The 25,611-nt window shown below is 41.7% G+C and overlaps 2 protein-coding genes across 7 annotated transcripts in view; both read right to left on the reverse strand.

The window, feature by feature from the left end:
• The window catches only part of IL10RB (interleukin 10 receptor subunit beta), a 41,264-nt gene extending 29,220 nt beyond the window's left edge, over positions 1 to 12,044 (reverse strand). For 2 of the 4 annotated variants that reach the window (XM_054973355.1, XM_054973356.1), the window contains exons 1-3: positions 11,791 to 12,044; positions 6,729 to 6,852; positions 2,580 to 2,737 (exon numbers count right to left, since the gene is read on the reverse strand). In XM_054973355.1, the coding sequence (XP_054829330.1) occupies positions 2,580 to 2,737; positions 6,729 to 6,852; positions 11,791 to 11,944 (436 nt within the window). In that variant the 5' untranslated portion in view covers positions 11,945 to 12,044. The remainder of the gene's footprint in view (positions 1 to 2,579; positions 2,738 to 6,728; positions 6,853 to 11,790) is intronic. The other 2 variants (XM_054973353.1, XM_054973354.1) reach the window with 2 other exon arrangements.
• A 2,140-nt stretch (positions 12,045 to 14,184) lies between these two features.
• The window catches only part of IFNAR2 (interferon alpha and beta receptor subunit 2), a 36,522-nt gene continuing 25,095 nt past the window's right edge, over positions 14,185 to 25,611 (reverse strand). For all 3 annotated transcript variants that reach the window (XM_054973730.1, XM_054973732.1, XM_054973731.1), the window contains 4 exons: positions 24,704 to 24,846; positions 22,386 to 22,554; positions 22,069 to 22,187; positions 14,185 to 17,785 (listed from right to left, as the gene is read on the reverse strand). In XM_054973730.1, the coding sequence (XP_054829705.1) occupies positions 17,126 to 17,785; positions 22,069 to 22,187; positions 22,386 to 22,554; positions 24,704 to 24,846 (1,091 nt within the window). In that variant the 3' untranslated portion in view covers positions 14,185 to 17,125. The remainder of the gene's footprint in view (positions 17,786 to 22,068; positions 22,188 to 22,385; positions 22,555 to 24,703; positions 24,847 to 25,611) is intronic.

Raw genomic sequence — 25,611 nt, forward strand, 5'->3', positions numbered from 1 at the left:
GCAGTTATGGGGGCTCTTTGTGGTTGGCCTGGTTGGGGTACCCTCATCCCACTAGCTGCCACTGTTGCCCCTGTGCTTGCTTGAGCTTGAACTGGTAGGTTCCTTGACACTCTCGTCCCCATTGTGGTACCGGGTGCCCCAGCGCCCCTCATGATCGGAGGTATGGTCTAAGTTACAGTGTTACAGTGATGGTTATCGACAGGATCCTAGCATTTCCAAAGGCAACTACTTATGCACTGGATCCTTGCTCATCTTGCCTGTTAAAATCATATAAGGATCACATAAATGAGCCCTTGAGTTCTATCGTAAATCAGTCACTAACTCAGTGCACCTTCCCTTAATCACTCAAATAGGTGGTTATCCACCAGCTACTTAAAAAAACATCCCTAGAAAAAAAGAAGTGGCCAATTAACACCCAGTCTCTAATCTGTCCTTTCTGGGCAAAGTGCAGTAGCTGAAAGCAGTAGCTGACCAACTCCGGGTCTTCTTGGATAACTCTAGAGCTTAGGACCCTTCTCAGTCTGGATTCAGGCTGGGCTATGGGATGGAGACTGCTCTGGTGGTGTTAGTTGATGATCTCCACCTGAATGAAGACAAAAGCCATACTTCTTTGTTGCTCCTCCTGGAGCTATATACAGCCTTTGATACAATTAGACCATGCCATTTTGTTGAGGAATAAATGGGTTTCAAGGGATGTGCCTTGGACTGGTTTAAATCGTTTTCATGGAATGGACTCAAAGGGTTGCTGTTGGAGATCAACTATCTCCACAGTAGGAATTATCCTGTAGGGTTCCACAGAACTCAGTCTTATCCTCATGTTATTCAACCTCTATGTAAAGCCCTTAGGAGAACTCATTCATAGTTATGGAATTGGATGCCATCAATATGCAGATGACATCCAGCTCTTTATCTCATTACCCAAATCACCACAGGATGCAGTAGAGATCTTGGGTCACTGCCTGACAGCTGTGGTCAAATGGCTGAAGGCAAACAAATCGAAATTGAACCCAGAAAAGATGGAAGTGATGCTGGTCGGGAAGGCAGAGACCTTGAAGGACGTCACATTCCTCCCTTTCAATGGAGTTCATCTGGCCCTTACAGACTGAGTAAAGAGCCTAGGCTTTATACTAGCTACTTCTAGAAATGTAAGTTAAGGCAGATGCAAAAAAATGCTTTCTGCAAACTCATTCTAGCCTGGTAGATGGCCCCCAACCTCAACATAGTTGATATGGCCACCTGGATCCATGGCACGGTAACACTGAACCTTGACTACTGTAATACACTGCACATAGGTCTCCCCTCTAAGATAACTGGGAGACTTCAGTCGGTGCAGAATGCAGCAGCTTGGCTATTATTGGGAGCTAGGAGGAACATGAATATTACTCCCATTCTGCAGTCATTCCATCTATCAGTTACTAAGTTCAATTCAAGGTATTGGCTATCACATACAAAGCTCTATAACATACAAAGCCTTGGTCTATCATATTTGCAGGACCACTTTTCTTCTTATATTCCACCATGGCAGCTTTACTTCTCTGTACAGGGCAGGTGCCACCTTGCACATGGGCAAAATCAACAGCAGTCTATACACATGCATTTTCTGTGGTGGCCCTTTTATGGAATGGTCTGCCTGAGGAGGTCAGGACAGCTCCTGCTCTCCTGGTTTTCTGCAAACAATGCAAAACTGAATTATTCAATAAGGGGTTTTGACTCAGATAGGAGCGCTGTACTATAAGGAAGTAGTCTCAAAGAGATCCATCAGTAAAGATATAGGGAGGGAATATAGATTTTACTACTATTGATACAAGTATGATTCTACTGGGTAGTTCCTATGTTGTATAATATGTCCTATGTTGTAGAATTGCTTTTCCTTTGCTTAAGCATTTCTTCAACTCTGTATTGGATTTCTGCTGATTTTGAATCTTTAAAATTTGCATGTTTATTTTAATGTCTTTGAAATTGACAGTACAGATTCACACTATGTAATCCACCTTGAGTCTCAGTGAGAAAGACAGTCTATAAATAATGTAAATAAATAAAGTTGTGGATTTTGATATTATTCCAAACTGTAATTACCTCAAACTACACTTGGCAAAAAACAAACCACCACTACTATGGTTTCTGCTGCTGGTTGCCAGCCAGCCACAAACAAATATGCAGCCAAAGTTTATTAATAATGTGGATGCCCAAATGTGAACTATGGGCTATTTTTTATACTTCTGCATCATAAAAGAGTACCTCCTCTCCAACATTGCACATAGCTGCTCCAAATGACATAGAAAAACAGCACAATAACTTATTCTACTCATTAAAGCAGCAAGGATGTTAAGCCAACATGTTGATAAACCATGTGTAGGCCAAGCCTAAATCTTATTAATTTCAATGAGATTGAAATTAATGTGTGTTTAGAACTAGACAGGCATGTAAACTATTAAACATTTAAACAAAAATAGTTTTTGATATTTTAAGCAATTGCTCCATTAAACAAAATTTATATCTCTATAGCTGGTGTGTCTCATTGTTTAGCGCACAGAACAAAACCATGAAGTATCTACAAGTGGAATAAAAGAATGACTTACTATCCATTGGTGTGAAGGTGATGTTTTTCCAATTTGACTGTTCCTTCTCAGATTCAGCTCTAACTCTTAAAATATAATTACCATATAGAGGTAAATGTGACATACTGCACTCCGTGAAAACAATTCTTGTGCACAAATCAGTGAATCCACCGGAATGTCTGTAAAAAAAAATGTTAAAGAAAATAGCATTTTTTCATGGCAGGTACTAAATCTCAGTATTAATCCACTTTTTCATGCTTCATCCCCTTCATGTAAATGTAGATGCCTAAAATAAGTAGCGGGAGGGAAGGCAGCATGGTATAGCCTGATCTAATCAGATCTTAGAAGCTAAGCAGACCTAGTGCTTGGATGGGTGTCCGCTACAGAAGACTCTACAGAGAAAGGCACTGGCAGACCACCTCAGCTTCTCACTTGCCTTGAAAGACCCTTGCTGGGGTCACCAAAAGTCGATTGTGACTTGATGGTGAGCGCACATGCATGCACGCACGCACAATAAGTAGAATATAAAAGTATTACAAGAAATTACCAAACTACTGGAAGATTCTTCAGAGTCAAACAAGTTAAGGCAGTGGATCTGTAACAAAATAAACACTAGAAAGATGATAAAAATACACTGAAGTAAAATGAGGTAAGAGAGATGACTTGCCAAGAATATTGCTCTGGATCAACGAAAGCAAGTCCACGGTAAGTAAAGCCAGGCCTAAAGCCTTTGACCAATTTAAGTTTCTAGAACATTGGGTCATAGAGCAGAACCACAAGTGACAAAAGGCACAGATTGGACACTTGTCAGCTTCCCTCAAGTTTTGATGGGAAATGTAGGCAGCTTGGCGGAATGTTGGACAAGTGACAGTTGAAAAGTCCATTGGACAGCAGTCAGAGAGCCAAGCTGCAAGACCCGGATGCCTACATTTCCCATCAAAACTTGAGGGAAGCTGACAAGTGTCCAATCTGTGCCTTTTGTCACTTGTAGTTCTGCTCTTACATACTTTGTCCATTAAACAGGAGTTCTGCCCATCTTATATACTAATAGCCAAGTAGCCCTGATCTGAGGACACTTAAATCTGGAGATTGGAGCCATGAATGGAAAAGACATATCTTCCTACACACCTGACAAATGCCATAGGTTTGCAGAAAAATCTGAAATCTAAAAAATGTTTTTAGAAAAACTCAAAATGATAAAAGCAGCACCAGTAGCTTTAACCAGTGGCTGTTGATAGGCAACCAGGCTTGGTTTCTGTCAGTAAAAGGCAAGGGGAGGGGCAGGGCCCTTTCCAAGGTTGTTTGGGCCTTTGAGGGAGGACTTGTTAAAGCCAGGCCCAGAATAAACCACTGGGTGCCTTGATACCACATGACTTACATGACTTATCCAGGCCCAGCTGCTTGCTACTGATGAACAGTCAATTACAAGAAAAACACTGAGATAATGGTCATTAAATACAAAAATAATTACAGCACAATAAAATTCATTCTTATCCAATATTGTGTGTGTAATCTTATAAGGAAAGAATCCAACATGCAATGCATATAATCCAATCCATATACGTGTTCAAAAACTACCAGATAGTCAATGAATATTATATCAAAGTAAATGTACCATATACAATCAAATGAAACTAAAACACTTCATGTTGATTCCAAACACTCCAAACATTCTCAACTCTAATCTTCCTTCTTCCTTATTAACAACTTCCAAGATATCACTTGTTTCAAAGTCTTCCTCAGAAGAGTGAATACTTATAAACCTTACAGGTATCTGTAGAGTCATAACGGTTAATAGTCACAATTTTTCCCCCGCTAAACTAACATGAAGGAACTGTACAAACATGGCACTGTATTTTTTGTTTTTGCCCTTATCTCAGTGTTTTTCTTGCCGTTAACTGTTTTAAACACTGTGATTCCTCTTGACTGTTTTGCTACTGATGAACAGTACCACCACAAAAAAGCCAGTGTAGTGTAGTGGTTAGAGTTTTGCGGTAGGATCTAGGAGATCCAGATTCAAACCACCATTCTGCTATGGAAGCTTACTGGAAGAATGGGAGACAGTCACAAACATAGCACAACTTATTTCTCATGGTTGTTGTGAGGATAATACAGAGGAAAGGAGCTGCTTTGGGTCATCATTGTGGGGAAAGACAGTAGAAGAAAATTAAAAATATAGATGGAGATGGGAGGCTAGGCTTACCAGTCCCCTGGTGAGGGAGAGGGTTCCCCTACTCCTTGCCTCCCCTCCCAGTGGGATGAAAAGGTGCAGGACTGGGCCTCCAAACTCCAGTGTGCTCCCATGTGCTCCAGAGTACTTCCTCGTTGTGCTGGGAACGACATCATTCTTGGCATGACAAAGAAGCGATGGGTCACATGAAGGGCTGATTTTTATCAAATCAGACCTGAGTTTGACCAGTCACTCTCATGCTGGGAATGATTCATTCCCAGCACAATGAAGAAGTTGTGTGCTGTCCACGTATGTGAAGCCAATACAGCCAGCACAGCCCCCCCAAACAACTCTCCTGACCCTCACTTTCAGGCCAAGGGGACCTGGCAACTCTATGGAAGGCAGAAAAAAGGCAAGTTGTTTAGTGGGTTTGAAGTTGAGAAGGATGTAGGGAAAGGAGAGCATATGGAAGCTGACAGGAGGGAAAGAGGAAATAGTTTGAGGAAGGAGCTACTAGGGAAAGTGGATCCAGAGGAGTTAGCCATGTTAGTCTGTGGTAGCAAAACAGGAAAGAGTCCAGTAGCACCTTTAAGGCTAACCAACTTTATTGTAGCATAAGCTTTCGAGAGCCACAGTTCTCTTCGTCAGATGCATCTGATGAAGAGAATTGTGGTTCTCGAAAGCTTATGCTACAGTAAAGTTGGTTAGTCTTAAAGGTGCTACTGGGCTCTTTACTACAAGAGAAAGTGGAGTACCCCCAGTAAGTCCTTGCAGGTTACCTACCATGCATCTGGGCCTGGCTCAGCTGGCACCATGCAACTGGACCACAGGGGAGAGGCTTCTGGGGAGGGGAAGACAAAGATGGGTGGGAAGGAAAGAAAGAAGCAGGAAAATGGGGAGAGGTTATGGGGGACATGCAAGGGAAAGATAACATGGGGCAGAGGGGGAAATGAGCTGTTCCCTGCAAGTCCTTGCAGGTCCTCACTTGTATTCTATTGACTTTGAGTTCAGCCCTAGATTATTGCCCATGAAACTTCGTGGCCCATTTGTGATGCAACATGCATTACTATTCTAGATTATTGTTTCAGTGGAAGACAACCAAGACCTGCTACTTCTTTCAGGTGACAGTCTCTTATTTTTGCCAGAATAAACACCTTTCTGTTCAACGCAGGAGACTTGAAATAACGGTATGTCTCTTGATGAACTATTCCGATGAAAGGAATTTGCAGGGGACCTTAGTGTTTGTAAAAGCCATGATGAAACAGACTGCATGGAGGAAAGGGGGCAGAGGAATAAAGGTTCTTTTGCTTCCAACCCTAAGGTCATGCTTACCCTCAAGGAGGAGATCAAGACCACTCTCAATAAACAGGATGTTTGTTCAGTGTTAATCATCATTTCACTGCCACCCAAAATTATTTGCTTAAAAGTATATTCTTGGAATAAAGCAAAGATTTTTTTCTCCCTTCTCCGCATTTCCTCTACTTTGGAGTATCCATAAATTGAACATACATCAAGGCGGTTTTCTTAGACACTTGCCATTTTAGTTCTCTACAAAAACAGCATATGTACTTGCTACAATCCATAGTAAGTACCATTTTGTCTTTTACAGCAGTGATGCGGAATGTGGGACACGTGTGTGTTTGAGGGGGGCAGAGTTAATTTACGGTAAGCACAAACGTTTTCACAGGAGTTTTGTAATGAAACAGCTATTAGGAATACAATGCTAGAAGGAGAAATCCTAAAAAAGGTATGCCTGGAAATAAGTCCTATTTTGTTTCAATGGGGCTAGTGTTCTTGGGATTGCGGCCAATATCACTGAAACATCATGAGATATTCACTCTGCATGTGAATTAACTCAACTATCACTATAAATAGTAAACCAAGCTATGCATGTTTTCAGTTGTAAAAAATTGGCTTGTTCTATAACACAAAGGATGCTTTACTTGCAGAAACTAAAACAAGTTGTAATTTTTAAAATAAGCTATTTCTTACATACTTACTGTTTATATTGTACTGTGTAAGTCACGTTTACTGTAGGAAAAGTAAGTGGATCCCACTGGAGAGTGCTGTTAAAAGTGACCGACTGAATGACTACATTTTGTGGCTCCGGTACAATGCCATGTACTGTAAATACAAACATAGCACACTATTTAAGAGGTGACATTGAGGCCCTTTCACAAATTGGGAAAAGCATAGAGTTAAGCATAGAATTAGTTGCATTGCATAGAATTACTCTTGCTGGATTCTTACACTCTAAAAAATAAGAAACATATCTATCACAGCTACACACTCTTCACCAAAACATAGCCCGATTTGTAGTATACTTTTAATATTTAAGTTCTGGAAGTTGCAATTCAAAAGGATGCTGACAAATTTAAGAGATGCCAGAAGAACATAAACATGGATGATAACAGGTCTAGAAAGGAAGTCATGCAAAAAATAAAAAAGGATCTCAGGGAGGATAAGTGGAGGTGAGAGACAAACAGGACATTCAAGTTTCAAACATAATAGATATAAAAACATGGAAGTGCATGAAAATAGTTCTCTGAAAATAGAATAAGGACTAAGTCATATATGTTTGAGAGATGCCTTCCAACTTAGTGATTTGTCAGTAGAGTTTGTCATTCTTAATGCCAGTCCTTGAGTGTTTTCAAAAGCTGGGTTGTTAACAATGCAATCCTAAACAGAGTTACAGCTGTTTAAGCACATTGACTTCCAGGATAGGTGTAACTCTGTTTAGGACTCCACTGACAGTGTTTTTGAAAATGCAAGAACATGACAAAGTAAATACACATTCTTAAATAATTGCAAGATTTGTATTTGTGTTTTCATCACTACTGAGTATTTACAGAATTCAGAAAGAACCAGTTTTACTTAGTCTTCTAAAAACTATGAGTATTTGTGATGTTATGATTCATCAGTGAATAATCAAAGTATTTAACCATTAGTTGCATTTTCATTTTGAGTTTATTTTCTGTTTTCATGCCATAGCTACTACAAATCAAAATTAGAAAATGTTCCACAACTTTCATAACACATCTGATTGTCTTTCAGCAGATTAAAAACATGGTTTTCATTTTAGCAAAAAGGAGAATACCATTTTTGATCATTCAAGATAGTTTCAGTTTTCTCGAGACTGGTGTATAAAACTACCTAGTAATTTTTGGTAATTTGCAAATAAAAAGTGTGTATTTACGTGGAATGCCATAAAATAGGCATCATGAAAGACCACACTATTTTAAGTAATGAATATTAACCACTTAGTTATAATGATCTATCAAATATAAGTAATTGCATATAGGTCTAGTTGAACATGAGGCTGGAGGAATCAAAGGTATTTGACTCTGGAATCTTCCATTTGTTACCTGTCTTTGTGATTATAAAGACAAAGTTTAGAAATGATCTGACTACATTCGAATAAGATCAGATTCATAACTCCGACACAGATTGGCAGTTCATCAGTGTCTCACAAACAGTGAGACACATAACAGAATGTGTTATCTTGAAAAAAGCCTTGACTTGACTTCAACATTAAACTAATGGCAGCTTAAGAATAGTAATTTGAAATGCAACTAGGTGGATGATTTTTTTCATGTCAAGTGAAATGATTTGATTCTGTCAGCACATCTAAATGTTACACAGGAATCATGCCACTATCATGCTATAAATCCAGAAAGACTGTTCATCTTGCTTTGGATGTAAATGACTGAGCTTGTAATAGCGACAGCTGACCAAAGCCCCTGGCATTAGCTGCTCCTACTTTTCAATGGTATTTCTCCCCATTCCAGCTTGATTTCAAAATTAAATCAGACAAGTGAAGACCGGCAAGGACTTGAGGGGCGGGCTGATTTCCCCTTCCCCACCATGTCCTCTTTTCCTTCACTCCCCTCCATAGCCTCTCCCTCTTTTCTTGCTTCCTTCTCACACCTGTCTGTCCCCGTTTTCACCGTACCCCCTCCCACCTGGAAGCCTCCCCCCTATGTTGTGTGGTGCCAGCTGACCTGGGCTCAGTTGCATGGTGAGGAACCTACAAGGACTTGCATGGGGTACTTAACTTTTCCCTGTATCCCCTTCCCCACACTATTTCCTCTTCCCCTCCTCCCGGCAGCCTCCATCTTTCTCCATTTCCTTCTCTATTTCAAATCCACTAAACAACTTACCTTTAATTCCCCCCCCCCAACTTCATCTATATTTATTAATTTACTTCATTTATATACTGCCTTTCTCCACAACCAGAACTCAAAGCAGTTTACAGCATTCTCCTTGCCTCCATATTATCCTCACAACAACCCTGAGAGGACTCAGAGTGTGTGATTAGATCAAAATCACCCAGCGAGTTTCCACAGCAGAATGGTGTTTTGAACATGGTCTCCCAGATCATACCCTGAAACTCCAACCACTATACTAGACTGCCTTTGGGGGATGCTGCTGTAGAACAGTAGCAAGCGGCCAGGACTGGTGAGTCATGCAAGTCTTGTATTATCATGTCATCTAGTGGTTGCTTCTGACTTGGCCCCAATGACTTCTCCCTCAAAGGCCAAAACAGCCCCAGAAACAAAGTAATTTTATCGCTATGGCTTCACAGTAAGCTATGTTTGTATATGTCCCTGAGCTCCTGAGAGGGAAGAGTGGAGAAGAGGAGAGGAGAAAGAGGAAGGAGGAGGAGGATGTGATAAATGGCTGATCATTTGTATCTAACTCTAGGCTTTTCTCTATTGAATGCTATGATAAAATTCAATTATGGTGTTACTACGGATCCCCTTCGCAGATGTGTGCTGTCTGCTCTAACTCCATTTTGGCTAGATTCATTGTGGCAGCCATTTCAGGAGCTAGCCATGCCCTACTTCAGGGAACGTAAGGCCAAGGCTCCCCTCAGACTATGCCAATGAGTGGCCATAATTTTGGGCGGGAGACAGATTCATTGATGGGACACTGGCATATCTACCCATTGCCACAGGGGCTTGCACCCACCTAGACCTTTCAATGTAATCTCATCCGCAAGGACAAGTTTTCCTGAGCACAGAATCTGATTACTAAACACCCAGATGGGCTTGATAACTTGTACTAACCCTGCCTGAATGTCTCTTATTAACCTGTTACAGGCATGGGTGAAGCATCCATCCTGCCAGCCCCTTTTGCATCCTTCCAGCCTTTTCGTCTGTTCTGTCTTGAGACAATCACCTTTTTGTTACCTTTCTGGGAAACCTCCTTCCTAGCTCTTTCAAAATTAGGAAAATGTACAAATTCACACCCAGGGCTTACCCTGCATTCCTGGATATTACAATTATTTCTTTGATATTCTTTTTTGTGCAGGCTCTTATAACTATTGCTGTTTAGCTAGCCAAAGGCAGGCAGCCTAATCCCCTCTGCTGGCTCAGAGGCTGCCCGCTCCACTCTTCTCTGCAAACAGCTATCCTTTTCCTTGGGACCTTCAGAAGCCCTGCTTGAGGCCCTCCTCTCTCAACCTCTGGACCATCAAAGCAGATGACATACTCTATACAGCTCAGCAGACTGAGGCTAGGTGGTAAACTCCTCTGCTCACTCCTTTCCTCTGAAAGCTCTTCTTTCCCCCTTCTTTAAATCTCTCCTACACTCACTTCTCCTTGTGGTGATTCCCAGGTGCAGAGTTCCTGCTCAGCCAGAGGCTTGGTTTTCTTCTTACTTTCTCTCCTTTCATGTAACTCTCCATATGCCTGTCCCTCTGAACACAACAATTGTACTGCTCCTATGCTTGAGTACCTTTTTAATCCTGTATCCCTATATGTCCCTCAATAAATTTGGAAAAGATCTGGTTGTTTCATGGGTCCTGGTAGCCTATTAGAGCCACTTTCCTGCCCACTATCCAGGGGAAAGATCCCTAAATCACATGTTCTGCTTCCACTAATTGGCAAGTGTGTCAGTTTTCCAAGCTAGTCAGTCTGTGAAAGAGGTTTCCCCCTGACACTGTGCTTAATTCCCTCTATTGGTTGCTGTTCTGGGTAAGTCCCAGACCCAAGTTAGAAAGTTCAAACGTGTCTAAGGAAACACGTGAAAAGGACCACATGTGGTAACGATGGGCTCAAATACTGTTTGTCACCCCCCTCTACATATTTCTGAAATGAAGCTTTTTACAACTCAGGATTCTACAATTGCCCCCAGCAGTGTCACACATATCTTCTAAAGTTCCTTGTATTGGTTCCAAATATAATAAAGGATATCCCACAAAGGAAATCTCTTGAGTATACACTGCTTGTGGCATTCCCATTTTGTTTCCGTATTTCCAAACAGAAAGGCAAAGATCGCTCTCTTGGTTACTGGCAGGACAGCATTGACTTGCAAACATCACTAAAACAATCACACAGTGGCCAGTTTAACTTTGGCAGCTCTGAAATGCCTCCAAAAGTTAAAATGTCAGTGCTTTAGACTGTTAAATGAATAACTGATGCTGTCTTTGTGATGTTTTTACTACATTTTGCTTTAATTCCAGAGGATCAGCTATGTCAGTATATTACAGCAACAAACAAACAGGAGTTTGTGGCACTTTAAAGACGGACATCATTTATTGCAGCATAAGCTTCAGTTGGAGATCACTTCTTCACATGCTACTCACATTGCTGATCCACGGAAAGTCTATGGTGGAATGCAATTTAAGGTTTCACAAAAGTAGCACTCGCTGTATAGTCCTATGGCTTGTAATGCAAACTAGCCCTGAGCAAATAGACCTGAGCTGATTACATCACAATATTGCAAAAAGGCGATTCCACTTCTGTATTGCAAACAATGCCTGGCGTCACCCTATGAGCAAGGGTAGTAGTATGATCTTAAGAGGAAATGGACTTGTCAACTCCATAAAGCACCTTTGGTCATCTCGACCAAGAACGGCAGGTAGTCAGGCGTGTTCCACGCCAGGCGTTAGTAGCAAAGGAGTCTTGCTGCTTGCCTCTAAGCCAGAGCCCCCAACGCCTGTCCAGCCAGCCCTAAAAGTGCAGCTCAGTCCTATGCAAGTGTGTCGATTGTGCCTAGCTAGGTAAGCGGGCCAAGGGCAACAGCGGCCTAGACAAAGAAAGCCCAGCCAATGTTTACCTGACCAGAAGAGGCAACCAGAAATTAGATAGCGCCAGGCCATCTCACGGCTGCGCCTCAGCACCAGGCCAGGCCGTTGAAATACAGTCGCTTTTATCACCTCCGTCCTCCGCGAGCCTGTGTAGTCCTTTCCCCCCGCTGTGCGTCTTGGCATCACAGCGCCCTCCTCACTCGCGCCTTCCTTACAGCGCTCAGTTCCCTCAGTCCCGCCCTCCTCCCAACTCGGCCACTTCCTCCTCGATTGTGAGAGCAGCCAGGTGAACCTTGTCCCCGGAGAGCCACGGCGGCTGGGAGCGCATCGAGGCAGTCCTACTTTTGATGGCCACAGGGAGAAAAGCAAGCACGAATCACCCCTCGTGCGCTATTAACTCCTCCTTCCCTCAGGAGGAGTTGCTTGGTCTGTCCTCGTCCCCTTTCCTATAACAAACACTACAAGGCATATTGCAATAGAACTGAGGCTCAATGCTTTTGTGCGGCCTACATTTTGAACCAGATTTTAGTACTCCAGAGGAAAGGGGGACAGAGATGATCAAATCATATTTACACACAGGCAAGACTACTGGAGGAAAAGAGTTACGATATTGGTATTTTCAAAAATCTGCATTGGTACAATGAACACCAGTCTGTGGTGTGCTCTTGTTGGAAAATTATGCAGGAATCATTATTCTTTTCATTAACAATACTTTATCATCATCATGAACCTGAAGACTGCTTATGTAGAGACCAGTTCTGGTTGCACTCCTGAAGCTCTTTGATAACCACACCCCTCTTTTAGTCTCTCTTTCTCTGGTAGTTTCTTCCCACCCATCTTAAAGGAAACTTACACTCACACAAGTATGAGCCAATCAAAATATTCCTTCCATAAAATGTGAACATCATCTGCAGACCTGAAGTGAATACATGTAAAGCATTTGGCCGGGCCAAAGATGGGGGAGGGAGAGAAATACGCACTGTTCGTCTGTTTTGCCATCAGTGCATATTCTGACATTTTATCCTTCCAAATTTCTCTAGTGGGATATTCTTCTTTCCATTTGCTTGCTATTACTACTCTTGCTGCCGTCAGCAAATACCAGTTGTTCATGTAATGTTCTATTGATGTTATCTGGTATTATTCCCAACAACATGATCTGGGGTTTCATGGCAAAGTTAACTCTTAAAATCTTCTGAATCTCAGCATGTATCATCTTTCCAATTTTTTTTGCTTTTTTGCGCCACAGTGATAACTTGATTGCTGAAGTGGGATGTTAAATGTGGAATAGAAACATCATTAGAGCATGTTTGTGTAAGAAGCTAGACAATTATTGTTTGGCAAGCAACCTCTTGGGGTCCTTGTTCCTGCTGCCACTTGATGGTACAGTGGGAGCAAACGGGGAGGGGAGGACGACTGGTGTCCTGAGTCAGTTGGAATTTCTAATTTCCTAGAGTGTCACCCACACTGTATTGTTACTTGAAAGCCTGAAAGCAGAAATAACAGCAAGAGTGTCCAACTGAATAGATTTATTTCACAGTTGGAGTATATTTAAGTCTAACAGATAGCCATACGTATGAGAAACTTGTAGTCCCTATATTTAATATTCCTCGTTATGCAGAAACTAGCAAATCTAAAGGTAGTTTTTTAATATTTGAAGAAGACATTTGAATATATTTTTTACCCATGGAAAAACATTTCCCCATTTCTGCTGCACTGTGTGGAGGTATTGTGTGCATATGTGGCAACAAAAAGGGAAAAACTCTCTTTCCCCCCAGTTTTTCCATGGGGAAAAAAGCTTGGGAGGAAAGGAAGGAGCTCTCCTTTCCCCAGCAGCAGCTTTCCAAGCCCATTTACACTTTTTAAAAACAGAAGTCAATCCCCAAGCCGATGCGTGTCTGTACAGAGCACAGGTCAGCTCCATGGAAAATTCATAAACGAAGTAACGTGTAGAGTGACCCTATTTCTATGTGGTATGTGTACCAGTTGAGAATCACTGGTCTAGAGAATGCTCCATTTATTTTAACGATCATAATGGAATACATTAGGGTCATGTGTGTTTTATGTCTAAGAGATGCAGGTAAGGCAACCTTATATGTGTGTTTAGATAGACGGAGACACACTTTTAACGCAATCAATGGATAAACAAAATATAAATATTTTAAAATAATGCCAACTGACAGCCTTTCAGCATAAAGAACATTATATATTTGAGGACCCTTTGTGCAGGTAAAGCATCCCAAATGATAAGCTGTGGAATCTGATGCCCTACAGTAAGGCAATATCCTTCATATCTAGCCTTCCACTCAAAACTAGCATCTAGTTTTTATGGATTATGTGTTACGAAAAAGGAGTAAGCAAATAGCATTAATCCTCAGACGCTTCTTTAGTAATATACTTGATTAAAAATTTGCAATTTATATAGTGGTAATAAATTTATTGTGTTTTAAAGCATACAAAATTCTGTACAATTTGATAAAAACCACAAAGAACATACAGAAGTAATTAAGTAAAAAACCTTCACTTTCACAGTGCTAATGCTCAAAAATCTTCAGTATTATTTCTATAGTTCAGCTGCTTGAAATGCATAGGCATCAACGTGGGAAATTCCTTACGTTTGTTAAGAAGGGTCGCAGTCTTGACATTTTGAGCAGCAGGCTGGAAGGGAACCCTTCAGCAATGCTCACTGCAACTGCTCAGAAATTTCAGAAAATACTGCAAGGAAGTGAGTTCCTGTTCAAGAAAGAAGGCATTCTCTTAACCAGTTAGAAAACCAGTGTTCTTAGCACCATAAAACAATCTGAACTCGGGCTACCACCAGCCAGCCAAGGTAAGAGATGGAATTCAGTACTATAGATTCTAGACTTCTTCCCAAAATACCATGACTCTTTACATGTGTCATAACTTCATGAATGGGAAGACAGCTAGTAAACTCTACAAGTAGTTACAGAAACAACATCCAATGATTCAAAAATTGTATTTGGCCGTCATAGAGAAATAGTCAGGAAAGGATTAAGCCGTCCTCCTTTCCATCCTACTTCTTCATTCTAAATCCCCCCACTAAGACAGCTTTTTATTTTAACAACAGGGCCAGAACTCAGCAACATGCATTTGTGTGTAGTTAGCTCTAAAGTCATTCAACACAGCTCTGATTCAACAACTATTCAACAAGTATCTCTTTTCTCTGTTATATTCCAAACATCTGGAATACACTAAAGTTTGGTCTTGATTATGTGAATATTATGTTTAGGGAGGAATCCTAAGCAAATCTACTCAGAAGTAAGTTCCATTATATTCAATGACGGTTATTGAAAGTATTATTAGAAGTGGAGCCTAATAGAAGGAAAATATTTGAGGGCCTGAGAGGGTCTGCCCTTGCAGAGCAGGCAAAGTCAAGACAATCGAGCATATCATGCTTCACTGTTACTTTTATCAGGATGCTTGTGCAAAGATCCTACACCCTTGCTTAGGAGAGTCTCCATATACCCTCCTTTGGATATCACTAAGAAGTTTTTATTTGACCCAATTACTCAGCTCTCATTGGCTAGTGCCAGATTTTTTGCTGTAGTTTACAGAATTTGCAAGGAATTATTATAGAAGGTATTAGATACATGAAATGGGAGTTTCACACAGCCTGTTTTATTTCCTGTTCTTGAGCTTTGCTTTTAAACTTACGTTTTATACGCATTTTTGTAAATCTCACTATTTGTTTAATCGGTATGTGCTGTTTATGAACCGTAATAATAATGTGAATTTGCCTGGCAGAGGAGACACCATGATCACAAGAAAATTATCGAAGGCTATGTATTTTTTTTACATAGGAAGGCTTGGTCTAAAAGGGAGGGGTGGGGAGAATGGAAGCCTATTTAGCAATGCTTTTAACCTCCACTCTAGTCACATCACCAGATTGTCATACCAGGGTCACAGAAGTGGCTTCCATGCAGGGATGTCCTTGAATGGTCTCCCTGCCGCCAGTGAGCATATGGACTCGAGATACGGAAAATAAGTCAGGTTGTCTGATTATGTAATATATTGTGGCCTGAAGAAGGATCATTACAGTTTGAAACGAAAGAAGAGGAATTTGGCCGGCTCACACTCGTTGCCCCTTCGTTCTCCAGCGCTATTTCCATAAGCGCTACCATCTCACCTCGTTATATTGATCAGCACTAGATTATATTAATATAACATTATAAAATATGTGTAAACATATTTACAAAACAGCATATATAGGCAGCATATATAAAAACAAAATTATAAAATATTTTTTAAAATGTGTAAAAGGTCTCTGACTTAATTTTTAATTTTAATTTAAGCTTTAATTTTTTTAAAAAGGTAACTCTCTATCCCCTTCCATTGTGGAGATATGCTCTTCTTATATCTCTGCAAGGGAAGGCGCTAGAGACTTGCTTTAAAAAAATTAAAAAGCTGTGAATTCAGAGACCCTGCTACATCCAGGTCAGAGGAAGGAAATTGATGCTGCTTGGACAGGATCAGGGAAAACAGCTGCCAATGTGGGTGGGAAAATCTGTTGTATCAACCAAACCAGACATTAAGGCTTTACTGTGATCTTTCCTAAAAACTGTAACAAAGCATGTTTGAGAAAGACTGGAGAAAAGGCAGAGAAATCCCAGGAGGTTCACAAATGCAATACAGCACTGTGGGGAAAGTGGAAAGAACCCGCTTCCTAACAGCACCGAGTCTGGGACAAATCACACACATAGAAATGGCTAGACAGGCAGTTTGGCTTCCATGAGATAATGCAAGAGTTGCATCACCTTAAACAAAAACAAAAAAAACCCAGACACTAATTTGACTTGGATCAGAAAATCAGGTGTGCTGAACTGCATGTTTTTGTGTACCTTCACACACAGTACAGGTGACGACACTGAGTTCTCCTGATATTGGCAAAAGGATGCAACCTTTGGCTGAGAACCTCATGAAACAGCAAATCCATTCTCTTGTAATCTTCCATTAGCAGCAAAATGCCTCAGCGTAATAATATTGGGTAATCACATGACATTGATTATCAATGCTTAGGAGAAGTCCAGGCTCAAGACTTCTGTATTACTTCTGTATTACTTACATCTTCCAGTCACCCTCGAGTTGATAAGCGGGTCCTTACATTCTATTCAAAATTATACATAAAATTGGATTTGCTTTGCTGACTTTCAGGGAGGGATCTTGACATTCAAGTAGGCTAGTTTGTTGTCAGGACTTGGCAACAGAGCATATATGCATGTTCACAACACTGCTACTTTCATGCATACTAAAAGCAACAGACAACACAAGCCAACCAAGCCAGATGTTCTTTAACACTGGAGTAAACTGTAAAAGAGTTAGCGAGTGGTAACTTTTCTATCCATTGATTCATCTTCTCATGTATTCACCAACAATTTCTGAATCTGATGATTCACTTTCTTCAGACCCACTATAATTTTGCCACGTATGTGAGAGGTCATGAATACCAGAGTTCTGCATATCCGCTACACTAGCAAAATGTCTTGGTTCAGAAGCATCAGGAATGCATGGCTCCTGCAAGTCTGATATGTCTTCTTGAAAGATTAGTGTTTCCAAATCATCCCAATTTGCACTGGGTATTTCTAATTTCACAGTATTTAAGTTGATATTTAAACATCCGCCATCCTCTGGTTCAGGTATAGAAGAGGAGTTCGTTTCAGAAGGATAAAACATCTGGTCCATTGTGCTGTCTTCTTCCTTATCATATTGGGAGTCTTCATCATATTGAGAGTCTTCTACCTCAGCATCTATAACTTCAGATATCTGACAGTCACTTGCAGCTGACGAACAGCCTGTAGATGCTGTATCTTTTATGTCTGCCTTGGAATGGGATTTTAAAATTGTGCTCAAGGGCTTGTGATTTGTATATATGGCATCTTTTTTGTTACCACTTTCAGCATCATAACTGTTTCCCCCAACTGCTTCCCCCTTCTCACAGATCATTTGAACACTGTGCACTTCTTCAGGATGAGAGTCAAAAAGTGAATAGTTTAATTTGTGTGTGGGTTCCTGAAAGAAAAAGAATGGAATTTACCAGCATATGCATAGGATAGTTTCAAAGCAGTACTGGAGCATAATAAAAACAATGAAACTCAATACATCACCTTTGGACTGAATTGAGTTCACAAAAAACACACTGTTCATGGTAAGCAAACTTGCAATGCTTGCCTGCTCCCCTCCTTTCTAAGCACCCTTCTTTGCATGTAGAACACCTGGTTTTGGAATCCTTGAATTGAAAAAAAATTGCCATGATATCCAAATGGTTCCAATTAGGCTAGAAGCCTGGTACTTAGATCTATAGATTGAGGCTATGTAGACGGAAAGGAAATTTTCCAGAAAAGGTAGGGAACCACTCAGGCTTGCAGAAAAATCTGAAACGTTAAAGAAAACGAAGAGGGGAGGTAAAATTCTCCACCACCCCCCTCCAAGGACAAGGGTTGTTTGTGCAAGCGCAAACAATGCACCTCAATTGGCTTACCGAAAGAACCAAAAGAGGCAGCACTGCATGAGTGGGTGGGAAGAGAAGAGGAAGCCACTGCCTATGCTGTTCCTCATGAGTGGAAAGTGTGGTGGTGGGGCAGTGGGGGAGGACAGCAGAGCAGCAAGGAAAGAGGTAGAGAGTGGGCAATGTCAGGGAGGCAGATGGTCAGAATGCTGGGATGAGTATGGGTGATACGGTTGCCAACTATGGCTTGGGGAATTCCTGGAAATTTAGAGAGGTACATGGGAAAGTCTGCCTCATTCTGCCTCCTGCACACACTCTCTCCCATGCTTCTGGCAGCTGAGAAAGCACAAATGAGGAACAGCAGAGAGAAAGCAGAAGTGAGAGGGTGGAGGTCAGCAAGATGGGAGGAAGTGGGGAGAATGAGATGCCTCCCCTCATCAATTCTTGTGGTTCCCCCTCTTGTTTTTGTCTATTACCCTGAACTCTCAAAAGACCAGCTATTGCATAGGCAGGGCTAACCCTGCAAAATACAATGAGGGGTGCTGCTGCATGTAATCATATATGCCCCTTTACCAGGAAATAGTCCTATTAAATTCTTTGTGATTTATTTCTGAATAAACATGCATATGATTGCCCTATATGTCCCATTAATTCCAGAAAAATGCATACCTTTAATCAGTCACATGTGGCACGTTCACTCATCTTCTGTAACATGGTACTTAAAAATACTGATCACAATGGAATGCTTATAGTACAAGCAAATGCAAAATTACTCCAGGCAATCACTTTCAACTCTGCATAGACTGCACTGTGTTGGCCCTTGAGGTCCTTCTCCTGAGCATGCACCATCCTGGTGAGGGCTCCTACAGGCCTCAGAAAAGGGATATGCAGAGCAGGGTTGCTTCACCTGAAGCCTCTGCCACTCCCTCAAATGCCTTCTTCCCTTCTCTCTCTGGTCCCTGGCAGCGCCTCCTCTCTCCCCCCTGGCCTGTTATCAGAGCCTTCTTTTTATTCCCCCTCCCTCATTCCCAGCTCCACCCCCTTATTGCCATCCCCAATGTGTGGTCCGATCCCAGGGCTAAGGGCTGAAGCCTCACCCTTTCCCCATCTTTCTGGGCTGCTGAGTAGAGCAGGGTGGAAGTTGGGCCACATTCCCATTGGCTCCCACTCCCTGCGCCATCAAAGGCATGTGAGAGGGCTGGCTCCTGTGTGGCCCTGTTGAGTTCCCAGGTTGCCATGTGTGGAGCCTGTGCTGTAGTCATGAAACTCTCTTGAGACTAGGCAGGATGGCTGCCCATCAGCTAGGTGGTCTGGAGGGGGCTGTTCTTGCTTGGCCAACCACTGCTTGCCCACTGACGTGAGCCACTTCCCTGCCAATGTCAGACAGTGCGTTGGAGCCATTGTGGCTGCTGCTGTGGGTGTAGTGTGGTTGCTTCGAGTAGCTCCATGTTCTCTGCTCTGGAGGTCTGACTGGGGGATGAGGGAGCTAAGTCTAGGGCAATTTGAGACGATGTCCCTGGACACACTGTAATTTACTTAAAAATGGAGAAAACAGTTGAAAATTAATATTTAACATCAAAGGAAGAGAAGGGGTTTTTCCTTACTTCAAATGTATCCTATCTTCTGCTATACAACTTAAATTATCACTTACTTCAGTATTGCCTCAAATGATATTTTTATCATTTTGTAATCTAGCTTTGATCTAGCACTGCTGCAGCAAAAAAGGCCTTCTCCCAACTTAGACTAAAGTGGAAGATGGCCCCCTGCCTTGACACAGATGATCTGGCCACGTTGATTCATGCCATAATACTATTGAGACTAGACTACTGTAATTTACTCTGCATAGGTTTCCCCTTAAAGTCAACTTGGAAACTCCAGCTGTTACAAAATGCTGCAGCTCATTTACTCTCGGGAGCTAGATGAAGCATGTGCATCACTCCCATTCTACAATCACTCCATTGGCTACCTATCAGTTACCAGTCTCAATTCAAGATCATGACTATTACATTCAAAGCCCTTCATAGCCTTGGCCCCTCATATCTGCAGGACTGCCTCTCTGCATATACCACCTTGCAGTTGGGCAAAATCAGCAACTGTCCATACATGTGCCTTCTTTTTGGTAGCCCCCACTTGTGGAATGACTTGCCTGAGGAGATCAGGAAAGCTCCCTGTCTCCTGACTTTCCACAAACTGTGCAATACTGATTATTCAGGAGGGCTTTCTACTCAGATTATAGAGATACTTTGGTAAGGGACAGGGTTTGTAGACTAGGCTATGTGCAGGGAACTTTTCCCCATAGAGAATCCATATAATTCCCCTGCTTGCAGTCTGAACTGGCAGAGTCCAGGATACTTTTAACACCCTCATCTAGTGTAACGCTCATCTAGGCCTTAGTTGAACTTTATTCCTTGAAGCACAGATTCTGATACAGTGAATGATTCAATGAATGAATGAAATACTTGTTAATACACATCAAAACTTCATGTACTGAAAATTATTTTTGGTGCAACCATCTTATCCCTTCTAGTGAACCCTTTCTAATGGCTGTACCTTTGTATTACTACTGGAATATCTAGGTTGGTCACTCCTTATACAATGACCTTCTCTTAGATATTCAAGAAGTAAATGTTAATACTTCTGGAACTCTGGTAATTTTCCTAACTGGATGATATTGTTTTGATTTTATGGTTCATCAGACAATTTACATGGTTGATCATCAAGTTTTGTAAAATCATTCTTGTGAAGCCTCCTGGTCAGTTTGGTAAGGATGAGTCTCTCCCCTGCTATGATATGTGAGAAGTGACTGATCTCGCTTACCACTTCAAAAGACTTTTTTCCTATTGCTCTGCCCTTTGCTTCAAGTCAGTAGTTCTTTCTTCCACTGGGGGTGGGGTGGGGGCATAATTTTCTACTGTGAAAACATAACTCATTTCATCTTTGTAAATTCAAATACCGATACCCAGTTGAATTAATCTCTGACACAGCTAGACATATTGTTCTAATATTTTTCTTTTCTATGCTAAACTATGCCTTTTTAAAGATTACTTTTAATCTACATCCATTTTGTCTCGGGATGCAATACACTGCCTCCCCTTCAGTGGTGACCTCAGCATTTTATTCTGCAGTGTGTTCAGCTGCACTGCTTACCAGTCTGCTTCTGGGCTCAATTAAAAGAGTTGAATTTAAAGCCCTTCATGGCCAGAGACCCACACATCTAGGGGAATTCCCTTTCTCTTATGAACCCCTGCACCCCTGAAAACAGATCAACAAGCTCTGCTTGAGGTGCCATCACATTGCCAGGTCAGGATGGTAGGCTAACAGCTTTGGCTTGTTAATGTGCCTCCAACCCACTGGAATATTTTGAAGGATGTTACTGCTTTTTTTTAGAAAGATGTGCCTCTTTGTATGTGAGAGAGAGGCTCCAAGCATGTGTGTGCTATGCTATGGCAGCTTTCAAAATCCAACAGTCCAGGAAGCCAAATATGAACTTGGGGAAGTGTGTGCAGTTCCTAGCAGGGAAAGTAGAAGAGTTTTAATTACTTCTTACGCTTGCTATCTTACAGTACAATCCTTAACACAATTACACTTTGCTGAGCCCCCTCACTTAGATGGACTTAGAAGGGTGAAAGGGTTGTCTTGGGTCAATGACAGTGCAAACATCATGCCAACTTAAGTTCATAAGCATTAAAAGAATGAACAGGTTTGATACTTCAGTGGGTTTTATGGACACAAGGATGTATTTCCTTGATTCTGCTTCACCACTGAAAAGTGAAATATCCTCCTTTCACATCTGTTGAACAATGCATACCTGATGAAAAGCAAATAAAAATTTTCAAAGTCTACATACCAAAACTTTGGACCTTTTTTTCAATTTTAAGCCAACAAAGCCTGCCAAGTACAGTAATATCATAGCAAATCCAAATACTATTGAGATAAGTATGGCAATTAAGACTGGGGCAATGAGACCTGTAGGTTTAAAAGAAACATGATTAAACATTGTGTTTGGGGTTTTTCCAAGGCATAACATTTTTGGATTAGAGCAGTGAATTCAAAATAAAGGGTTCATGTTACTTAAAACGCTAAAAAGCTGTTTTTAGGATATCATCCTCACACAACTAAATAAACCACCCAAAATACTCCCATCCCATCATCACTCACAAGTACCTGATTTATCTTTGGAGCTTGTCACAATACATTTCCAGGGAGATGGAGCACATTTTTTATTTACAGAAGAATGCACATCAACAGAAACACAGTAATTTGTGTTTTGTTGCAAACCTTCAAAAACAGTGTAAAAATTCTCTCTTTTTGTCGTATTATTCTTTTCAAGAACCTGTAAAAGACAGGAAGTTAAATTTGAAAGTGTACCGGCAAGGGCACATATAAATTTGTGAAACTGGAGTGCAGTGCTGAAAGTGTGAACGGGAAAACCCCTGGCTCAGCTGACACCTTGGCCATGCACTCCATACAGAGCCTTAGCAAGCTACCCTCTCTAATTAGGGCTCAGTTGCATGTTCCTGTCCCTGCCCTGTGTATTTTAAACCACAACCTTTTTGTGTGTGTGCAAAAGTAGGCTCTGGGGTACTTTGATCATGGAGGAGAGCTGCACTGGTGAGAGAGGGGAATTTGAACCCTTTCATCTCCTGTCGCCTCACTGGAAAAAAACACCCCAGAGCTTCTTTTACCAGCAATGGGGAAAAATATGTCTACTTGTAAGTTTTCCCTCTTGGGGTGAGTTTTTGCCACTAAGACAGGGAAGGAAAAGTTTTAAGTTTCTATCCATCACCCACACCATTCTTGTCCTTGATGAAACCCAGAGCCTGAATTTGAAGGAAAAAAAAATAAGGGGGGGGGGGAAAGGAGACCCAACCATGTAGGGACTAGGGGTTTGTACCTCCCAAATAAAAATTGGATGATCTGGATCTGGGTGTCAGGGATACCAAAAAAATCAGTTTCCCTGACAACCAGGCCAGATTCTCTAATCTGGTTAGATAATCCCAAATTTACCAGCCATTATTCCATATGGGGAAAACTACCTGAGGGTTTGGGGGAGCAGGGGTATTTTTTCAAGAAAACTCCACCAAATTTTCAGGAAACCTACTCCTTCATATCCACTAAAGACACCCCCCCACACACACACAATTTCAAGAAGACTGGACCCCAGTGTCCAATTCTGTGGGCCCCTGAACAAGCTGCCCACAGCCACTCTCTATTGTTTCCTATGGAGTAACATTTTAAAACCATTAAAACCAACCCTAAAGAAAAACAACACATCAACACATTACTGGGAACAACACATTAAGGGAAACATTAAACAAAGGCAACCTTTGGCCAAAAGCCAGTCCCAAATGCAAGTCCTACTCCCAGGCAAGCTGAACCAATAAAGCCCAATATCACCAAATGACAGTAAAGGAATCTATGGCACACAAAAGAATCCCACTGTCAAACCAGAAAACCCCAAATTGAAGCAAGGGGGTGCTTACCAGAGCTGCAGAGTTTAAAAGGCAGCCAGTGGCAGCTTGAAAGGCTCTTTTGCTGCTTAGACAGGAGTCGGACGGGAATCCTCTTTGCCTGCTGCCTCCTGTCCCTAGCCAGTCTTGTGCCACTCTTCTGCCTGCCAACTCACCTCCACTTTGTGCTGCCCACTGCCCTCTCGCTTTCTGCTGCTACTGCTCCACTCCTGCTGTGGCTGCCTCCAAAGCCAAATAACCCAGCCCCATCAGCATCTGAATTCCTGGATTCAATCTGGGATCTTCTAATGTGATCCAGCATTTATGCCAGATCAGCATAAATCCAGCTATTTAGCTGGATCACAGATCCTGGACTGCACATCCCTGGTAGGGACTCCGTATGTGTACTGAAGCACAAACAGGACTATGGATCAAAGGGTGGTACTATAAATTATAAAATATGCTACAGTTGAAAAGGTAACAGATTTCAGTGATGAAGCTGAATTTGCTTTGATACTTTAAATAAGAATGCAACATCCCATTTTTTTAATCTGGGCGTAGTCGGCAGGACCACAGCACCCCTATTCCAAGGTCCCTTCACTGGCTGCTATTTAGTTTCTATGCCTAATTCAAGGTGTTGGCGCTCATCTTTAAAGCTCTTCATGACCTGGGGCCCATATACTTGAAAAACTGCCGCTCATTCTATGCTCTGTGTGGCAGCTTTGTGATTCAGCAACAGTTTGGTCTCTAGCGGCTACCCTATGTCTCTGGAACAGCATCCCAGAAGAGGCTGTGGGCTCCTAGCTTTCAAGAAAGGCTGCAAAACAGAGTTGTTCCACAGAATTTTGGGGGCCTTCCGAGCCTGGGTACAGGGAGAAGACCCACTGGTGGAAGGTATACAGTGTTTTTAGACTGCTTCAAATGTTATTATATCTGCTATTGTTTTTATATTGTTGTTACCAAACTTGGGGGTCCTGAGACCCTCAGAAGAAAGGAAGGCATATAAATATTCCACACCAATCAACCATTTACCTGTTCTTCAAAATCCACAGTTTTCACATTTATTGTATAATCCAAATTTCTGTATATATTAAGCAATGAAGAAAGAATTTTCACTGTCACATTCACGCAGTTCGAACAAGCAGAAATATTAAAATCAGGTGGTCCTAAGCATGCTGTTTGAGAAATAAAATAAAGAGGCAATAAATTCCATTTGATACCAGCCACGCTTCTGGCTTCACTCTTCATATGTTGAAGGAGATTAAAACAGACCTTTTAAAAATCATTCCTAAATTTTGATCCTGAAAGTCAGACCTAAATCTACCACCTAGCCCTGTGTGCTGATCTTACGCTCAGCACCAAAGAATGCATTAGATGAGAGCTCTCCCAATGTTTCTTTAGACTAAGGGGCAATTTAGGGGGTGCTGCAGCAGAAGTTTGTGTTTAATCCATGTTCCTTGCACCGTTCCACAAAAGAAATTGTCCCCAAGAATTCCTATTAGCTGCAGTAGGTGCCTTTCTTTTTGCTACCACAGCTAATAGTAGCTCTGGGGAAGGGGAAACCATTTCCATCAAAGAAATTGCACTGCAGTCTTGAACACCCCGCCCTCCACACTGTCTTTTAAAGAAACACTGGGAGATCCAATCAGGCATCATCCATGTCACATATAGTTTGGCACTAAGATTTTGGTCTTGGCAGCTGTTTTCACTGTCTGTGAGCCAAACAAGATATGAAGCTGGAATCCAGATCTGTGAATGGATCTTAATAGTACTTTTTAATTGTAATAGTAGATGGGCAAATCAGGGCCACAATGTTTAACTCTCCCTCCTCGTGTGGTTTCACTGATTGAAACCAATCACTCCCTGAAAGGCTGCTGTTATCCGTAAAAGGGACAAAAGACAGAATCCTCTCTCCCACCACCCCCTAAGGCCAGGAACAA

Source organism: Eublepharis macularius, chromosome 3 (genome assembly GCF_028583425.1).
Source record: "Eublepharis macularius isolate TG4126 chromosome 3, MPM_Emac_v1.0, whole genome shotgun sequence".
In the NCBI taxonomy this organism is placed as follows: domain Eukaryota; kingdom Metazoa; phylum Chordata; class Lepidosauria; order Squamata; family Eublepharidae; genus Eublepharis; species Eublepharis macularius.